Below are 18,860 nucleotides of genomic sequence, written 5' to 3'. Positions count from 1 at the left end.
AGCCCGTGGAACAGCGAGGCCCAGCCCTCATAGTCTTTTCCCCTGCACATCTGCATCTTGCGTGATTTAAAAACGTACAGAACAGGACGTGTGTTCGTGGCAGCCACCTAGGATCACGGGGAGAGGGAAGAGCCAGCTCACACTGCGTTCCTGCCCCATAGGTACGCAGTGCCCCTGTGTTTACTATGGCAGGTCTCCAGCCACTTTTCTTCTATGCCACACAAAAGCCGGTGGCTTTGGGCAGGTCCTTTAATTTCCCCAAGCCTTGGCTTCTGTATAAGTAATTTAGGGATGTGAATAGTCTCTATGACAAAGGTAACTCTGCGAAGCAAAGGAGACAGAGCAGGCATCAGCAGACCACGCCTGTGCAGCCAAACCTGGGCCCACCATTTGTTTGTTTTAAATAAAGTTTTATTGAAACACAGCCATAGTTACTCATTTATGGATCACCTATGGCTACTACTACCACTACTAAAACAGAACCGGCTAGTGGCAACACAGCGTGTAGGACCCCCCACTTCTTGCACAATCGCTGTTGGGCATCAGGGGGCCTGCCGTGGGATGTACAGGTGTCTTCGCTGCTGGGCTGAACACACACCACTGCTCCCTTCCTAACAGTAGCACTGGGCAAGTGCATCAATATCTATTTATCTGGGATCCACTTGATATTTAGATATTCCTGTTTTTCTCATTTATCCGTCATCTCATAAGGGCTGTATATGCGGCTTTCAGGGGTTCTGTCATTACTACGCTTGCAGTCCACTCAGGTCACCCCGACTTTGGCAGCAGTGGACACACTCGGGAAGATTCTGCTCTTGAGACAAACCGGCTGTCGGGGGCGCTAGTTTCATTTCGGACTGAGGTTCTGCACAACTGCCATGTGTTCTCATCTTCTTGCAAAAGTGTGGACTCAGCACTGCTGGGGGACACAGGTAGTGGCCTGCTGGTGCATGGCCTTGACCTCTGGATGGCGGGCTGCACCCTTGTGCTGCTAAGGCAGGCGGAAGAGGAGGAGCCCGCATTGCGGTAACAGAAGCAAGAGGCGGCGGCGATCACTGGGGTCTGGGTCCCCAGGAGATGTGGCAGGGTCTTCCGTGCCCTGCATTCTTTAGGCCCAGCACAGAGCCTGTGCGATGGCGCCTTGCGTTGGCTGCCCATGTGACGGCACGCCCTGTGTGACAGCTCCCTATGTGTGACCTCTCCTCTCTGCGGGTCACACGCCTGCCTTGTCCAGTCTGAGAATGGTTTCAGTCCTCAGTCTGTCAGCTTAGTTAGCTCAGGACCGCGGAGCATGAGGCACATGGACCAGGCCGAGCGCGCAAAGCGGAGGTTGGTTATCAGGGCAGCAGGAGGCTCCTGGCGGCTGGGAAGGGTCCCCAAAGGGCGGCTGGCTGGGATGGCCAGGCCTGTAATGGAGAATGCTCACCCAATTAGCCAAGGTATGCTACTGAAGTGTGCTTTTTTTTTTTTTTTAAGATTTATTTTTATTTTGAAAGTCAGAGGTACAGAGTGAGCAAGATAGACAGGGAGAGAGAGAGAGAGAGAGATTCATCTGCTGGTTCACTCTTCAGATAGCCATCATGGCCAGCTAAGGCAGGCATCCATGTCTCGGACCACCTTCAGCTGCTTTTCCCAGGCCATTAGCAGGGAGTTGGATCGGACCTGCAGTGGCGACACAAGCCGGCACCCCTCTGGGCACTGGCTTTCTGATCAACCACAGTGCTAACCTGGCTACTGTGAGACTCGGTGCAGCTGGAATGTAACTGGGTGGGGCAGCAATCGAGGGGCCTAACAAGGCGCCCTATTACACGGAGAAGTTAGCAGTGTGCTCAAGCAGGTCCCCAGTGCAGAGGCAACAGTAGCTGAAGTCCACGTGGTGTGTGTCTCAGTGTCCCAGGGCTCCTGGGAGGTTCCACCACGTGCTTGCCCCTCTCCTATCCGGGGGATCCCTGGAGTCCCCACCACCTGACACCCACCTGCCCTCACCGTCTACACAGCAGGGCCGACTCAGGGCCACAGGAAAGACCTGTTTCAGTTTATTTGTTACATTTTAATTATTTGTTTGTTTTAAACGATGAGAGACACAGATGGGGAATGGAGGCAGCGGCAAGAGAGATTCTGTTCACTAGTTCACACCTCCAATGCCAGGCCAAAGCCAGAAGCTGGCAAGAAACAGACAAAATTCCCTTATGCTCATGCAGGCTTGCTGAAGGCCGGTGTGTTCTGGGAGCTCCAGACGCTGCTCAGGGTGCTGGCTAAGTCCATTTCACAAACCCGGAGGTCTGTGGGCCACACTCTGTATTGCCAAGGCCTTTGGGTTGCATAGTCACCGGACCCTCCAGGCGGGCACATGTCATGCCAGATGGCCCTCGTCATCCTTAGTGCCGGCGTCCCGGGGAGCCTGCATGCACCTGCTGGGACAGCAGTGGCCCAGCACTGCACAGCTGGTTGTAATGGCAGCGGTTGCCTCCTCATGGTTTCAGAGACTGTAGGTCGGAAGCCAAGGGCTGACAGGGGGAGTTGCCCTGAGACATCTGCATTGGCTTGGAAATGCCATCTTGCGCATCCTCTGTGCGCGGCCAGCCGTGGGTCCCTTGCGCCCCAGTGCCTCCTCTTCCAAAGACCAGACAGGAGCCCCTCCCAGCCTCACGTTCATCCCTTTCCCTCCATCATCATTAGTTCCACATGTGGCCACATTCGACAGCACTGTGGTATTGGCTTCAATATCCCAGAGCCGACTTGCACCATGGATCCGAGGAGTCTGTGACCCAGTGAAGCAGCTGGGCTCCTGTGCCTGGCTCACATGAGATCCCCTCTCCCCCTCGCCCTGGCTTCTGCTGTGCTCTGCAAGACCACTCGATGGAGGGAGCTGGGGCTACTTCACAACTCAGGGGCCTGGGGAAGGTCCTCCTGGTGGAGAACTATGACCACCTGCCAATGGCTAGCGAGAGAGACACCGTGGGTTCCCACCAGGAGCCGGGTGAAGCACCAAGCCACAGGGGGACGCCCAGCCCCAACTGAACCTTCAGAGAGCTGGCAGCTCAACCACTGCCATTCATTCATTATTCCAATGACCCGTCCATCTGAGGTCTGGCTACACATTCATTATTCATGTTTACGCATGCACACATGTGTGTACACACATGCCCATGCAAAGGCACTGCAGGGATTCTGCCATGGGCACACGAAGGGACACACCAGAAAGCTAACCTCGGACACTCACATGTTAAAGCTTACAGCTGATTTTTCTCCTCCACTTTTTGTTTATCCTGAAATTTGTCTCCTAGGTTTAAAGAAATCAGAGGAGGCAAGCAGAAACCAAGACCCATCCCCCAGGCTTCTCCATCAGCCCACCAGCCTCCCCAGAAGATGCACGCGTACCTTGTTTGATGATGGGAGATGTAGGGCCCATCACGAATGAGAACATCTTCCCGCTGGCACTCATGGGCCTCCCGTGGGGACCTGGGGGGACCATGGTTGGCCGAGGGAAGCCCTGGGACCAGCTCCTTTGCACATAGGCTGGCTGGACGCCCGGATGGAAGGGGATATGTGTCGACGAGGGTGAGTGGTTCTGCTGTGGCGAGGACCGACACGGCTGCGGCCTTGTCCAAGGTGTTGGGCCCCTCGCCCACGGGAAGGAGGCCTGCAGGGCAGACAAGAGATGATTGTCAGCTGGAATGGTCTCCATCCCTTTGTTCTGGGGCAGAGAGCAGGCCTGTGAGACAGTGGCTTACGTTTGGCCACGCAGAGGACAGGCTCATATGGTCACGTAGGAGGCCGCTCTGGGTCATGAAGGAACAAGGCCAGCACGACCGGTCGGCTGAGATAAAATGACCATTAAACAGATAGGGAAATACTGGGAACTGTAACAGATCGGAAAGTTGCAAAACTGACAGCTCAAGGCTAGGCTAACAGAAGCATACGTCTGCTCCTGTCCGTGCCATCAACGCTTGAGACCAGAGACAGTCGGGGCTCAGCCTGTCGGGAGGGACCCAGGCTGACGGCCTTGGCAAAAAGAAAGCTTTTCCATAAGTGGCTATCAGCTCCCTGGCCACATCTGACTGCGTATCTTCCAGTTGACCTGCCGTGCTGGCTTTGTCCCTCCATGACTCAGGGCGGTTCCTGTGTGACCCAGTGGTCATTTTCTGTAACGTTTCCAGCTACGCATTTGAGATTCCTTGACCTCAGCTTATGAGTCACTTCCTCTAGGAAACCTTCCTGGACTCTCCTTAAGTTTAGGACGGTGGTCTCACCACAGGTCACACAGCACACTCTCAGTGCCAGTCATGGCTTGTGTCCCTCATACCAAGCACCTGCAAGAGAGTGGCGGCCGTGAGCTCAGCGCACACACCCAACCCTCTGGTGATGACACTGAGGCCGGGCCAGAGCAGGTGATTTTCTCTGGCAGCAAGAAGCTGCTGAACTGGCAGCATGCCACCTCTTCCGCCTGGCTCACTGTCATATCGGCAGCTCCTACAATGATCACAGGGCACACCTGCCGGGCGCTCACACACCAGCTGAACCAGACAGGGAGAAAGCTGCTGCCTCTGGGCCAGCCCTCTGGGACTCCTCAGATCCTGTTGAGGAGTGCATAGATGTGGCTGGAGAGTGTGCCCATGGCCTCTGTCTGGGATTCAGTGTGTAGGGGGTGTCATGTCATGCCTGTGGCTTAAGAGATGTCACTTATGGCACTGAGTGGTTCTGTTTGTCACAGCCATCCATTGGGAAAGGGAATCCTTAGTCCTACCTTGCAGACACAACTTGAAGTCACCCAAGCTCAGCGAGTGGGGAAGAGGGACAGGACAGAGAGGGGCCGGCTCTCCTTCTCCCTCCCTGCCCAATTCTCTGAACAGAGATGTTGCACTTTCCAATTAGGGTGCTCCGTTCAAGGGTTACACACACCTAGGCAGGGCTGCACCTGCCCGAGCATTGCCCCAGGCCTCCTGCTCCTCCTCCTTTGGCTGAAAGCACGTGAGCTTTCCCAGAGACGCAGAGAGAGGTGGAAGATAGTGCCCGCCCCAGACCAGGCCCTGGCAGACAGGCCTCCCTGTGTCTGAGTGGGGCTGTGGCCAACAGGCAGCTTCTCCCCTTACTTGGGACCCTGACCCGCTGTCCAGAGCCATCTTTCGCACAGCAGGGCAGGGCTCAGCAGCACGGCTCCCATGGCTGGCCACTCCCGGGCCCCTCTGGGCTGTCTCCACAAGGGAGCTCGGCAGTGCTCCGGGGCTCTGTCACTTCCTGTGAAGTTCTCTTCCTGGCCAGTATCTGCCATCCACCTTTCCTCTCTGCCCTCCCCTGGTTCTGAGATGGACACAAGCAGGACTCCCTGCCACCCTGCCTGATGCCCATGTCCCAACCCTAAACCAAGCAGGAGCACGAAGCACCTGGACACTAACTGCAAGAGAGCCCCTACCGCTCCCAGAAGAACCCCAACAGCTACAGGCCAGCACCCAGGGGGCAGAGACAGGCACAAACCAGTGTCAAGAACACTCAGCATGAAGTTTCCATTTTACCCATTTTTAAGTGGTCGCTTCAGTGGTGTCCAGTACTGTGGCTCTGCGACAGATTTCCAGGTTCCTGTTATCTTGCAAAAATAAAACTCCTATTCATAGTCAGTAGGTCGTCTCTCTTCCTCCCTCAAGCCCTCGGCAAGCACGGTTCCGATCGGCTCCAATCTCGGGCTCTAAGACTTTGGCCACTGCTATTCTCCAACATTCCGCTTTACCCAGGAAGTAGCGCGTGTGTGTGGCAGAGTCTCCCTCCTTCCAAGGCTGGGCACTGCTCTGCCGCCCTGATAGGCCACCTTGTATCTGTCTGGTCATCTTGGATGCACACAGAAGTGGTTGCTTCCCACTTCTGGCTACTGTGAACATTGTTGCAGAGACAAATACTGGCTGAGGCCCTGGCTCGGGTCCTGTCCAGCACTGCTCAGGGTGGAGGCTGGTTCGAGCTGGTTTGAGCTGACTCCACCACCTTCCAGGTCCTGAAAACAGGAACCCTGACGGGGAACATGCTAGAAACAGAAGGGCAACCAGCTCTGCCATCAGCTCACTGGGTTCAAACATTTTGAAAAACTTTTAGTTTTCTTAAGGCCCGTTCACTCAGCGAGGCTTTAGCAGGAAAGTTGAAGTTATTTTTCTGGAGCTGGCATTGTGGCACTACAGATTAAAACAGAGCTGGCAATGTCAGCATTCCACACTGAAGGACTGGTTCAAGTCCCGGCTGCTCCACTTCAGACGCAGCTCCTGCTAATGTGCCTGGGGAAGCAGCAGAGGATGTCCTGTTACCCACGAGGGACAGTAAGGAGCTTCAGACTCCTGGCTTTGGCCTGGACATTCGGGGAGTCAACCGGTAGACAGACGCTCATTCTCATCACTCTGTTTCAAATAAATGAAAGAGATCTTTGAGAACGAACCTTTCAGTACAATGAGGTTGTTTTTCTCTGCCTGGCAGGCCCACCCTGTCGTTAACAAGGTCCGGGGACACCTTTGGCTGTGGGTAGCCATCGGAGAGCAGGCAGGGGAACAAACGGACACAGGCGGAGAGCTGGCTCCTGGCTGTGCTCACGTTGCCACCACCAGGGAACTCGGGGTCAAGGTGTGTTATCGGCAGGTCTGCTTGTGGAGGGAACTCAGGGTCAAGGTGTGTTATCAGCAAGTCTGGTTTGGGAAAGTTTAGTTTAAAAAAATATCCACTACCATCTTTCCTCGCCAGTTCCTGCCCAGATGGCCCACGGCACGGTCGTGCTTGCTGTTTCTTGGTCTCGTGGCCGAGTGCCGTGTGTTCCTCCTGGTTTCCTCCATCTGACCCTGGATTAGCCGACTGCAGCACCAGGACGACACTCACGGCTGAGTTCCTATCAGCTTCAATAAACGCCCGTTACCGATGTACCCGAGGAACCAGAGCCATGGGTTCCAGATAATCTACCTGCTGCCGGGGCTATGGGGAGACGGCTGACAGGTGCAACCCTTGGGGAGCCTGGTGTGCCCTGAGGAAGGCCTGGGGGCTGCACATCAGGCTGAGCAGTGACTTTGCCCCTGAATAGCTCAGCTCAGCAGGGTGTCCAACTTCAGCTCCAGGCCCCACCGCAGACCCCCAAATCCCCAGGTACTCAAGTCCCTCTGCAACACAGTGTAGTATTAACACAGAACCTAGGCCTGTCTCCTGCAGACTTTAAATCATCTTTAAAGTTACCACACCTGACACATGTCACTGCTGTGTAGAAAATTGATCTCCTTATTTGTGTAGAGAATAACGACAAGGGAAAAAGTTTACTTGTGTTCAGGACAGGTGCAATTAAAAACTGCTTTGGCTCTGCCATTGGTTGGGCCGGTGGATAGGATGGGAAACCCACGGGCATGGGGGAATGAGTGCTGCCGCCCCAGCTGTGTGCTGCCAAGGCAGAGGGCCCGTGTGCCAGGGCTAGCTGCACGCTGCACATGCGGGGCTCCCCTCACAGTAGGCATTCTCACCTGCCATGCAGGGAGTTAATAAGAACCTGAAGCTCATGGGGGGTTGAGTGACCTGCCCCAGCTCCTGCAGGCAGGAAGTGGCACTGGTGTTTCATCTGAAGGCATTGCTGTAGTCATTTAAAATCATGATTTCAGGGCTGGCTTTGTGGTGGATCAGGTCAAGCTCATGTCTGCGAAGCTGGCCTCCCATATGGATGCTCGTTTGAGTCCTGGCTTCCCCCTTCCCAAGCCAGCTCCTTCCAATGCACCTGGAATGCAGTGGATGACAGATGGCCCTGGTGCTTGGGCCTCTGTCCCCCCTGAGGGAGACTCACAAATTGCACTCCTGGCTCCTGGTTTCAGCCTGGCCCAGCCCCGACCATTGTGGTCATTTGGAGAGTGAACCAGTGGATGAAAGATCTCTCTCTCTGTAATTCCACTTTTCAAACAAATTACTTGTTTAAAAGGCATGATTTATACCTGCTTTCTGTACTTCAGAAAGGTTGTTAGACAATTGGTTAATGAAGAATCAGAGATCTTCCCAGTGAAAGAATGAAAAAAACTGAAGAAAGAAAGAAAAGGGCCTGGAGAAACAGCTTAGTGGCTAAAGTCCTCGCCTTATGTGCACCAGGATCCCTTATGGGTGCCAGTTTGTATTCTGGCTGCTCCACTTCCCATCCAGCTCCCTGTTTGTGGCCTGAGAAAGCAGTAGAGGATGGCCCAGAGCCTTGGGACCCTGCACCTGCATGGGAGACCTTGAAGAAGCTCCTGGCTCCTGGCTTCGGATTGGCTCAACTCTGGCTGTTGTGGCCACTTGGGGAGTGAACCAGTGGATGGAGGATCCTTCCCTTTGTCTCCCCTTCTCTAGGTAGATCTGACTTTCCAATAAAAAAAAAAACTTTAAAAAGTAGTGGAACTCCTCAGAGGTTGTCTGGACCCCCTATAAGCAGGAGTCTCCTGGACACTGATCACTCCCTCAGAGAGGGGTCCTTCAGGTGGCCATGGGACAGGCCCTGGAGGTGCACTTGGGCAGGGCCAGGGCAGAGTCTCTGGCTCATGAGAACCAACTCTTACATGTGCAGGATTTTGTTGAGAGCATGGTGCTAAGCTCGGAATGTGTTCCCCAAACTTCTGGCATTAGGATCCTTACCACAAGGTCAAGGTGAGATGCCATCTGAAGGTGGAGTCTTTGGAAAGTCATGAGGACCAGAGGAGGTCACAGAGGGAGTCCCAGGCTGTGGATCAGCAGCCCCATGCGTCCAGTGCTGCAGGTAAGCGCAGCAACCTGGGGAGCCTGGGAGTGATGAGCAGGGCTGGGGTGGGGGAGCAGAAGAGACAACCAGCTCAGCGTGGTGAAGGATGCCATGGAGCCCACGGCCTGTGTGGAGCTGCACTCCATCTGCCAGACCATCTCTGGGGATGCCAGTGGCTCAGCACGGTGGGCTCACAGTGCCCGGGTGGCATGACTTCCAACTACTGCTGGACCCCCATGTGTGGCTCCCAGATGCCCATGTATGGCTCCGACTCTCACACAGCCATGTGTGCATTGCAAACGCTGCCCCAGGAATGGCAGCCACAGACCCACATTATGGCTTGTAGACAGCCCTGCCTGGCAGCATTGCACTCCTACCCTAATAGCCCCAACACGCCGTCACAGACTGAGGAAGAATACAAATACGACTTTGACGATGAGCCCATCCCTGCAGGCCTGCAGTGGAACTCCGAATCCCCAAGCATCTGGCTACCCAGACCCCTCGTCGCCACGCATCAAACCTCAGACGCTGGGGACATTGGCTGTGTACAACCAGTTCTGACCCTATGCTCCTTGCTCAGGGCAATGCTCCTTCCAGCCCAGCCCTATGCCCCAGAGCTACCACCAGGTGGTGCCAAGTCCTGCTGGCTACCAGAACACCCTCTGTCCAACCAGCTACAACCCTATACCCCCATGGCCTACCGCACTGGCCCCGACCCAAGTCTTGTTGCTCACAGGCCAGTGACACCCGGAGCTTCTCCCCTAGTGGCAACAGCGCTCACATGGGGGTGGTACGGGATGGAGACCCAGAACCATACATGGCATAGCATGCAGCAGAGCACCGAGCTGCCTGGGAAAGCAGCAGCCGCCTCTGCACTCTGAAAAGCACACACAGGTTTCTTAGAATGAAATCTAGCTCACTGTTCTACAACTCTTGCACGTAACTCCAGCAAATGTCCAGAAGAGGGCGCCAAGGCTATCGGAGCCTGAGCTTTCCAGCACAGTGGGATCTGTGCTGCCATGCAGGTACCAGGTCCTGGGCTGCCCCCTTCCCCGCAGTGCCCGGCTCACCTGGGGTGGGTTCTCGATGACCAGCTCATAGGTCAGCCCAGCGGACCCAAACCTCAGGATGTCCCCGGGGATCAGCTTCACGGCCACGTTCTGGATGTGACACTCATTGACAAAGGTGCCGTTGCGGGAATTGAAGTCCTGCAGCACAAAGCTGCCTTCGGCCTCGTTGAACTCGATGAGAGCGTGGTGGTTGTCGATGTCGGGGGACTGCAACGGAGAAGGGCAGTTTTGGCCGTAGTATAACAGAAGCCGTCCAGCACCCCCATCTCTCCCCATCCACATGGGGACGTGCCTGTGACCCCACAGCCCACATATTGAAAGAAGGGCGCTGAGGGTCAGACACAGCCGGTGGCTTGTCCGTGGCTGTGACCAGCTCTCTGACCCCAGACCTGGCAAAGGGAACCTGGGGAGCCCAGCAGGTGTGTACCCAGGGAGCTGCCACTTCCTGTCTCTCACCCGATGTGGAGGTGCTGCTTGGGCAGGACAGGAAAAGGAGATGGGACGATGCCCATGACCCGGCACAGACAATGTCCAAGTGTGGGGTAATAGGGCAGGTATTCTAGCTAAGAGGGTGTTGAGATTAATTTCTGGGGTTCATCTGTTTCTTCTTTGTATTTTTTAAGTGTGTAAAAACTGAGAAATGGAGAAAAGCACTTAGAACATGCAAAGATTAATGTATCAGCCAGGATCCCTGCCCCCAGCAGGGGAAGGCATGGTTAATGCACTCGACCATGTATGGGTGTCTTAAGAAGGTTTGTTTATGGCTATTTATTTGAAAGGCAGAAAGACAGAGAGAGCCCTTCTTCTGCTGGTTCACTCCCCAAATGCTCTCGGCAGCTGCGGCTAGGTCAGCTGAAGCCAAGAGCCCGAGATTCCGTCTGGTCTCCCCTGTGGGCGGTGGGGACCCTGTGAGTGCAGCATCACCACTGCCTCCTGTGTGTGCAGTGGCAGGAGACTGGAACTGGAAGAGGAGCCAGGACTCGAACCCAGCACTCTAGTGTGGGATTCGGGCATCGCAAGGAGTGTCTTAGCTGCTGTGCCGGGCACCCAGCCCTTCCGTCTGCTTCTATACTTACATCCTTTAAAAAATGTATAAATAAAATCACTCACACCTTACCTACACAGCTTTGCCATTACCTTTTAAAAAACTTTCCCACGCCACCAACTACTTCTTTTGCTTCTTAAAAGCCACTCTGAATCCATCCAATCGAAAGGATGGTGCACTTTCCAATGGATGGGGGGAGTGTTATGATTTTGTTTCGCCCAGGGAAAGTGGCCCTGGCGGGTATGTCTGGTTGTTGTTGTTGGGGGGACGGGGGCAGTGGACACTACAGGGACTCTGTAATTTCACCTGGGATAGAAACGTGAGCAAGTCCAGTGGCCAGGAGGTAGCACCACATCCCAGGGCTGCGAGGCCCAGGAGGGGAGAAAGCGTGTGGCCTGTGGGCTGCAGGGAAACCTTCCTCTTTTTAGGGCCCGAGACTTTGAGGTGATTTTCTGGGCTTATCTTCTCTTAAGTCCCTCGTTCAGATTCACACTTAGAAACCCAAACCCATCGTATAGTAATACCCAGGAGTTCACGTTCCTAATTGTGTAGGTATCAACATATTCATACATGTGGTAGAGCAATACTATAACATTAATTAAACATTACATCGCTAGGAGGTTTGCTGACTGCTTCACTGCACTGTTGCATCTCTTTCTTCATGACAAGCCAGAGATAATTTTCTGTTTTATACATAAGGAAACGAAGACACAGAATGACTGAGTTTATGCAAAGTCCCCCAGCTGGCTAAGCTTGGCTGGCACCCAAGCTCGCTTCATTCAGATGTCTGTGTTGTCTATCCACATTGCATGTTTCCACCAAATACTTTGGCACCCACAATGTGAAAACAAAAGAAAGTTGGAACGCAGTGTTATCCGCAGCCAAAACAGACTTTAGAACAAGAAAACTTGTGAGTGATGAGGAGCATTCCATGATGAGGAAAGGGACTAGTTCTCCAAGAAGATGCAACAGTCCTTAATATGTACGCACCCAACAACAGAATGTCAAAATACAAAGGGCAAAAACTGATGGAACAGGTGCACTGCAATAGCAAATGCTTAGAGTGCTGCCTGTCAGAAATGGACAGATCCAGTGGGCAGGTCAGCAAGGACGCAGCTGACCTGGGCAGCACCATTAAGCAGCCAGATAAAAGGCACATTTTTACATGGGATACTCACTGAGATGGACCACATTCTGAGGTGGACGACACCCCAGCCAACTATAAACATCGTAGAAAATGCTCTCACAGCATGACGCAATAAAACAAAACAAGAGGGCTGGAAAACCCATACACATTTGGTGAAAGAAGAAGACATTTCTAAATAATGCAAGGCTCAAGGAGGAACCACAGGGAACCAGGGACAGAAGAGCAACTCCCAGCGCAAGCAGAAGAACAGAAACAAACACAAGAGCAGAAATGAATGAGATTGAAAAGAGGAAGGTTGGCTCTTGGGGGGGATGCACAGGATTGACAAGCCTACAGCAGGCTAGCTCAGAAACAAGGAGGGAAGACACAAGTGGCTATGATCAGATGAAGAAGCTGGCGTCAATGGGAGGAAAAACAACCACAGACACTTCTCCATCTGCAGCATGGATGTCTTGGCGGAAACAGACCAACCAGTTCCTGAAAAGACACAATCTACCAGAGCTCCCACAAGGAGAAACAGATGTTCTGAATGGGCCCATATCCATTAATGAATCAATAACCTGTTGCTTTCAGGATAGAAAACATCAGACCCAAGATGGGCTTACTAGAAAGTTCCACCAGGGAAGAAATGGTCCTACTTTCCTGTGATGTCTTCTAGAACACAGGAGTGGAGAGAAGACTTCCTCACTCATTCTATGAGGGCACTAATCCTGTAGTGCCAGAACCTGAAGAAACCATAGCAAGCAAAACCAAATCCAGTCTCTCGCAAACACAGATGTGGAAATTCCAACCAGTAAGAGCATATTGAACCAACAAGGCACTGGAAGAATGATACCAGGGGCTGGTGCTGTGGCTCATCAGGCAAAGCCACTGTCCGTGATGCTGATGTCTCCATAACCATTCATCCCACACGAGTCCTGGCTACTACACTTTTGATCCAGCTCCCTAATAAAGTACTTGGGAAAAGCAGTGGAGGATGGCCCAAGTACTTGGGTGCCTACACCCATGTGGGATACCTGAAAGACGCTCTTGGATTTGAATCGGGTCAGCTCAAACTACTGGATAGAAGATCTCTCCTTCCTCTCTCTGTGACTGTTTCAAATAAGTCTTTTAAAAATAATAATTCATAGCAACCAAATGGGATTTATTCTAATTTATCTGAAAGGCAGAGAGAGGGAGAATGGGTTTATGACTATGAGTACAATGGAGCACACTCCCTTATCCTAGCTTATGCCCACATGCCCACAATGGTTGGAACTGGGCTGGGCTGACGAGAACTCCCTCCAGATGTATCACACAGGAGGTGGATCCCAACCACGCCCAGCATCAATATTAACAGGAAACTGGAGTCAGGGAAGGGAGCCAGGAACTAAGACTCAGGCACTCCAACCGGGGACACAGGTATCTCAACCACTTCCCCCAAAGCCAGCCCCAGACGTGAAAGTTCAGAAAAGTCAAAACAAGGGGCTGGGGTTATGGCTTGTCAGTCTAATGTGCTGCTTTTTTTAAAAAATATATATATATATATTTCTTTTATTGGAAAGGCAGACCTATTGAGAGAAGGAGAGACAAAGAAAGATCTTCCTTCCATTGGTTCACTCCCCAAGTGGCCACAACAGCCAGAGTTGAGCCAATCCAAAGCCAGGAGCCAGGAACTTCTTCTAGGTCTCCCATGCAGGTGCAGGGTCCCAAGGCTTTGGGCCATCCTCTACTGCTTTCCCAGGCCATAAGCAAGGAGCTGGATGGGAAGTGGAACAGCCAGGACATGAACTGGCACCCATAAGGGATCCTGGCATATGCAAGGCAAGAATTTAGCCACTAGGCTATTGTGCCAGGCGCAAGACTGCCTTCCCATATGGGAGTTGTGTCAAGTCCCAATTGGTCCGCTTCTAATCCAGCTCTCTGCTTATGGCCTGGGAGAGCAGCAGAGGATGGCTTAAGTGCTTGGGCCCCGGCACCCATGTGGGAGACCCTGAAGAAGCTCTTGGCACAGGGCTTCAGCTTGGCCCAACCCCATCTGTTGTTCCCGGAGCCCTGACTAACAACACATCCTCAGACCAACTCCACGCTTTGCATTTTGTCTCCCTCTTCCCATTTTCTGGCACTTTCTAGGAACTGCCAGGAAGGGGGTGCTGCAAGGGAACTGGGAGCTGTGGGGCCTGCAGAGCACAGCGTGAGCCTCTGCATGCGCTGGGCTGTGAGTGCTCCCCAGGGATGCCGGGTGATGCCCCTCCCTCCCGCAGGTGGAAAACTGCATGGAACTCAGACAGCTTTGGAAGCCTATAGTCACTGTGAGCGCAAGCCCTTCGTTGTGCCACGCTACTGTGGGATCAATGGCTTGGCTGTTATTATTATTATTAAAGATTTATTTATTTATTTAAAAGGCAGATTTCTTCGGGGGAGGGGAGCAGGGATCGGTCTTCCAGAGACTAGCTCAGTTCCCAAATGACCACAGCAGCTTGGCTGTGCCAGACTGAAGCCAGGAGCCTGGGACTCCAGCTGGGTCTCTGTGTGAGTCCAGGCATTTGAGCCATTTTCTGCTGCCTTCTGAGACACAGCAGCAAGCAGCTGGACTGGAAGCAGAGCAACTGGAACTCACATGAGCGCTCACGGGGGATGCCAGCACTGTAGGTTTCACCCTAAGCCACAACACAGGGCTCTGTTTTATTATGAAATATTTTAAGAGTTGCCCATGGACTGGGCCCCGCTGAGCTTTCTCAATTCCTTCCTCTCCTTTGCAGGCTGTTCTGCCATGATCCCTATTTTACAGGCCAAGTAGCTGAGACTCCAACTTATGCCAGCGGCCAGCAGATCCTGCCTGCAGAAACCAACCAGCGACGTTGCAAGAAAACTCCTGGCCAGTATCCCTGGTAAATGTTGATGCAAAAATCTTCAAAAATACCAGCAGGCAGAATCCAAGAGCCCGTCCAAAGGATTATGCAGCATGACTAAGCGGATTCCATCCCTGGAAGGAAAGAATGGTTAAACACCCCACAGGAAAGGAGGGAAAAGCCACGAGGTCAACAGACGCGGGAAAAGCTTTTAGTAAGATCCCACAACAAGCCAGGGATGGAAGGAGAAAACATCATAAAGGCATTCCGTATCAGAGCACCCACCGGAATCCTGCCTCTTCCCCTTCCGATCCAGCTGCTGGCTAACGCATCCTGGGAGGGTGCTACGGGGCGGTGCTCCGGCCAGCTGTCAGCAATAGAAGGCCTGACTCACAAAATCAGCATCCCAGGAACTGCCATCAGAGCAAAGCATTCAGCCAAGCTTCCAACGGGTGGGGGATCCTCGGAAGACTCACTTCCATCCTCTACCCCTTCCTCCTCCTCAGAAAAGGACCCCGAATCTACTTTGCGCAGTTGCTCCAGACTTTGTCTGGTCTGGGGTTCCTTCTCCCTTTTGCCCTGGTTTGGGGGTCCCAGTTTGGGGTTCCTTCTTATTCTGGTTTGCAGCTCCTTCTTTGTTACCCTTGTTTGGAGTTCCTTCTGTCTACTTAATCTGGTTTGTGGCTCCCTCCCCCTTCTTACAGATAATTTTTGAAGGAAGGGTTGCACCAATGCTTACCGGGATGACAAAGCAATATTTACCAAGCGCCAGAGGAAAAAGGTGGCTACAAGGAGAGCAAATCATGGGAATACGTCGCAGACAGTTTCAACGAACTTCTGCGAGGCCTTAAGCTTACTGTCGGTGCCTTGTGAGTGGAGCAGATCTCGGATTCCTTAATCATCTGCACTTTAGTGAGTTCTTGCCCCATGATAAATTTTATTTAAGCCCCTGCAAAATTTTTTTTAATTTGCCTCTAGATTTCTGGGGTCCCTCAGATTGTCCCTCATGCCCTAGGACGGGGAGAGGGTCTGGGGAGGAAATCAGTTATGCCCCTGCAAAACTTTTTAATTCTAAACTTACCTTCTTGGTCCAGGGGTCCCTCAGATTGTCCCTCGTGCCGTGCCCCATGTTAGGCGCCATTTGCTCCGACCAGCAGAGCCAGTAACGTGGACAAGGAGAGGGTCTGGGGATGAAGCACCGACAGGAGACCAGTGATGGTGGAAGTCTCTGCGAAGCCTCGCTTTATTACTCCTTTTATACTCGTTCCCCCAAGCCCTTTAACCAAACCATAGGATGCCAATGAGTCGGAGTAGACCAGGTGCTTTTAGCCGCAAGCCCATTTCCTGTTACTGCTCAGCTTAACAAGTGCTAATCAACTCCTTAGCCCACAACAGGACGGCCCATCTACTCCAGGCCCATCACCTGGCTGGGAGACCTGGATTGAGTTCCTGGCCAGGAAATCAAAGCCCTCTCTTGGTCTCATCATCTCAGTCACTCTTACAAGTGTTCAGCCCCCAGAGGGCCACATTGGCCAGGGCTGGGACAGGCGCAAGCCAGGAGCTTAGAATTCTGTCTGGATCTTCCCGGTGGGTGGCAGGGAGCAGGCTATCCTAGCTGCTTTCCAAGGCTTGTTAGCAGGGAGCTGGAAAAGAAATGGAGTAGGATTGAAACCAGCACTTCAGTGCTATAAGACGCTAGCATTGCAGCCGGCCTGGCCCACTGCACGAGGGCCCCGCGCAGAGATGTGAAGCGGGAACAAAGGCACGTGCCGAGGGAATGCACCTGAACGAGCCAGGCTCCCTGAAACAGCGAGCAAGGGCTTCTGTGATTGTGTGTTGCACGTGTCTGTGCGTATAAATCTGTGCCCTTGTTCTGTGTGCCCCATGTGTATGCAAGCATCTATTTTGCACACATTATGCATGTACAGTGCCCACACGTGTAGGCATGTACAATATGTGGTTATATGTGTGTAGATGTGTGCATATGTGTGCACTATAAACACGTGTACTTATATGTGCACACACTACATATTTATGGATGTGTGTACGTGTGTGTGTAGCATGTGTGTTATATGTAAATGTGTACACATGTGGCTTGTGTGTGTGTGTACAACCCCAACCCCACCCCCTCCTACACCAGCCTGCAGAAAGTGAATAGGGGCAGAAAATAAAGCTGAGTGTTCAAAGAAATAAAGATGTGTGGGAGGGGCCTAGGCTGCAGGGAGATGGTGAGCTGGGGGTGGGTAGAGAGAGAGAGAGAGAGAGAGAGAGAGAGGTTTCCTGGGAGAGACCCAGGGAGGAGCCCCTGGAACCCACACAGCCCCGAGAGAGGGAGGGAGGGACCTGGGCTCGGAGCCGTGGAGCTTCTGTGACATGGGCCCATGTGCTACGGGCTCATGGGAACCTGGGCTGACACTGTGACAACAGAGAAGCAGGCTGAATCCATTCAGGCTTCTGACTCGCAGAGTTATGCTTCTTGAAAGAGAACACAGAACCACCACGTGCTGACCGCCTGCCACGGCGTTGGGCTAAGCACCTCACAGTCGCTCAGCTGCTGCACCCACCCCACACGCGCAGATGTCACCATGAAACGGGCTCAGCGCCTGCCTGGGACCCTACAGTTCACAAGGACAGAGCCAGCCTCCTTCCATGCTCAGCCGGTCCATGCACCTGACTGCTTCGACCTGCCTCCTGCCCGTGTTCTCTCAGAATCCATCCTCCCCACCCCCCAAGCCTTTAAGCCACCCAGGCAGGCCGTTCCATCTTCCAAATGGCTACATGTCACACGCCTGCTGGTCTGCATGGTCCCTTCACACACGGACATCCGCCACGCCTTTGCCAAACATCTCCAGGCCTCTGTACATGCTGTGCCTTCTCCCAAATGGGTTCCTGCCTGCCTGCGATGCCTGGAGGCCCCTGTGCTCCTCTTCAAAGAGGCAGCCTGGGTGTGGGTTATGTTGGGGAGCTGAGCCTGGCGCCTTCTCTTAACAGCCAATTTGGCTCTTCCAAGAAAACATGGTGCTGCCCAGCCAGCGTCTCCCTACCCGAATTCCCCAGGAGAGGGCGCCACCTCAGCGAGGCTCACTGCAAAACCCATTTCTCTCCTGGAGATGTGCACACTAGGGACTCTCCCAGCTCCATCAACTTCCTCGGGAACTTCAGCTATTCAGATAGAACATAAATCAGATTTATGTTCAAAGCATGAGGTTTCTTTCTCCAGTAGCACCGAGTCAGACAGCTCTAACTCGTAGACTCAGCCCCACCGCTTCCTAAGGGCTGTGGCTGTGGGGCAAGTCCCTTCACCTTTCTGAGCCCACTTCCACTCGGCTACATGAGGACAGAGAGACAGCTGTGGTCTCCACCCTGTGGGGCTGTTCTGAAGGCGTGCCAAAAAGTTTGTGGGAAAATGCAATTGACAGACACATTTGATTTGATGATTTTCAAGAAGATTTATTTATTTTGGAAGTCAACGTCAGAAAGAGGAGAGAGAGGTCTCTTTTGTTTGCTGGTTCATTTCCCAGCGGTCTGAAATGGCCAGCACTGGGCCAGGCCAAAGCCAGGAACCCAGAGCATTTTCCAGGTTTCCCACGTGGGAGGCAGGAATCTAGGTACCTGGGCCATCCTCCACCACTTTTCCAGGCACTTTAGCACTTTAACTGGGTTGGAAGTGGAACTGCCAGTACACAAACCAGTGCCCATCCGGGATGCCGGCATCACAGGCAGGGGTTTTATAAACTATGCCATCACGCCAGCCCCCACACATGAATTTTAGTGCAAAAACTCATAACTTACCTATGCTTTTTTCCATAATATAAATGTTTCACGAACTTTCTGAAGAGCCCCCATGGACAGAAGGAAGGATGGGACCCTCACTGTTGGGACTCTTTGTGGTCGACAAAAGGCAAAGCTCATCCACCTCAATGCCACATGGCAAGACAGGAAGGAACCCGGTGCAGGGGGTGATGGGGAGAACCCCGCACACTACGAGTGGGAACAGAGGATGAGAAACTGCACAGAGATTCCTTGGGGAAGTGAAGAGAACATTCCTGCACGAGCCAGGATC

General features: G+C 53.1%; 1 protein-coding gene across 1 annotated transcript in view; it reads right to left on the bottom strand.

The window, feature by feature from the left end:
- Positions 1-18,860, bottom strand: part of FHAD1 (forkhead associated phosphopeptide binding domain 1) — a 108,526-nt gene that overhangs the window by 82,759 nt on the left and 6,907 nt on the right. Inside the window, exons 2-3 of the mRNA XM_040987613.1 lie at positions 9,775-9,981; positions 3,382-3,643 (exon numbers count right to left, since the gene is read on the bottom strand). Of these exons, the coding sequence (XP_040843547.1) occupies positions 3,382-3,643; positions 9,775-9,981 (469 nt within the window). The remainder of the gene's footprint in view (positions 1-3,381; positions 3,644-9,774; positions 9,982-18,860) is intronic.

Source organism: Ochotona curzoniae, unplaced genomic scaffold (assembly GCF_017591425.1).
Source record: "Ochotona curzoniae isolate NIBS_2020 unplaced genomic scaffold, NIBS_Ocur_1.0 contig_4792, whole genome shotgun sequence".
Lineage (NCBI taxonomy): Eukaryota > Metazoa > Chordata > Mammalia > Lagomorpha > Ochotonidae > Ochotona > Ochotona curzoniae.
The sequence above is the reverse complement of the archived record's forward strand: the minus strand, read 5'-3'. Positions and strand labels throughout refer to the sequence as shown.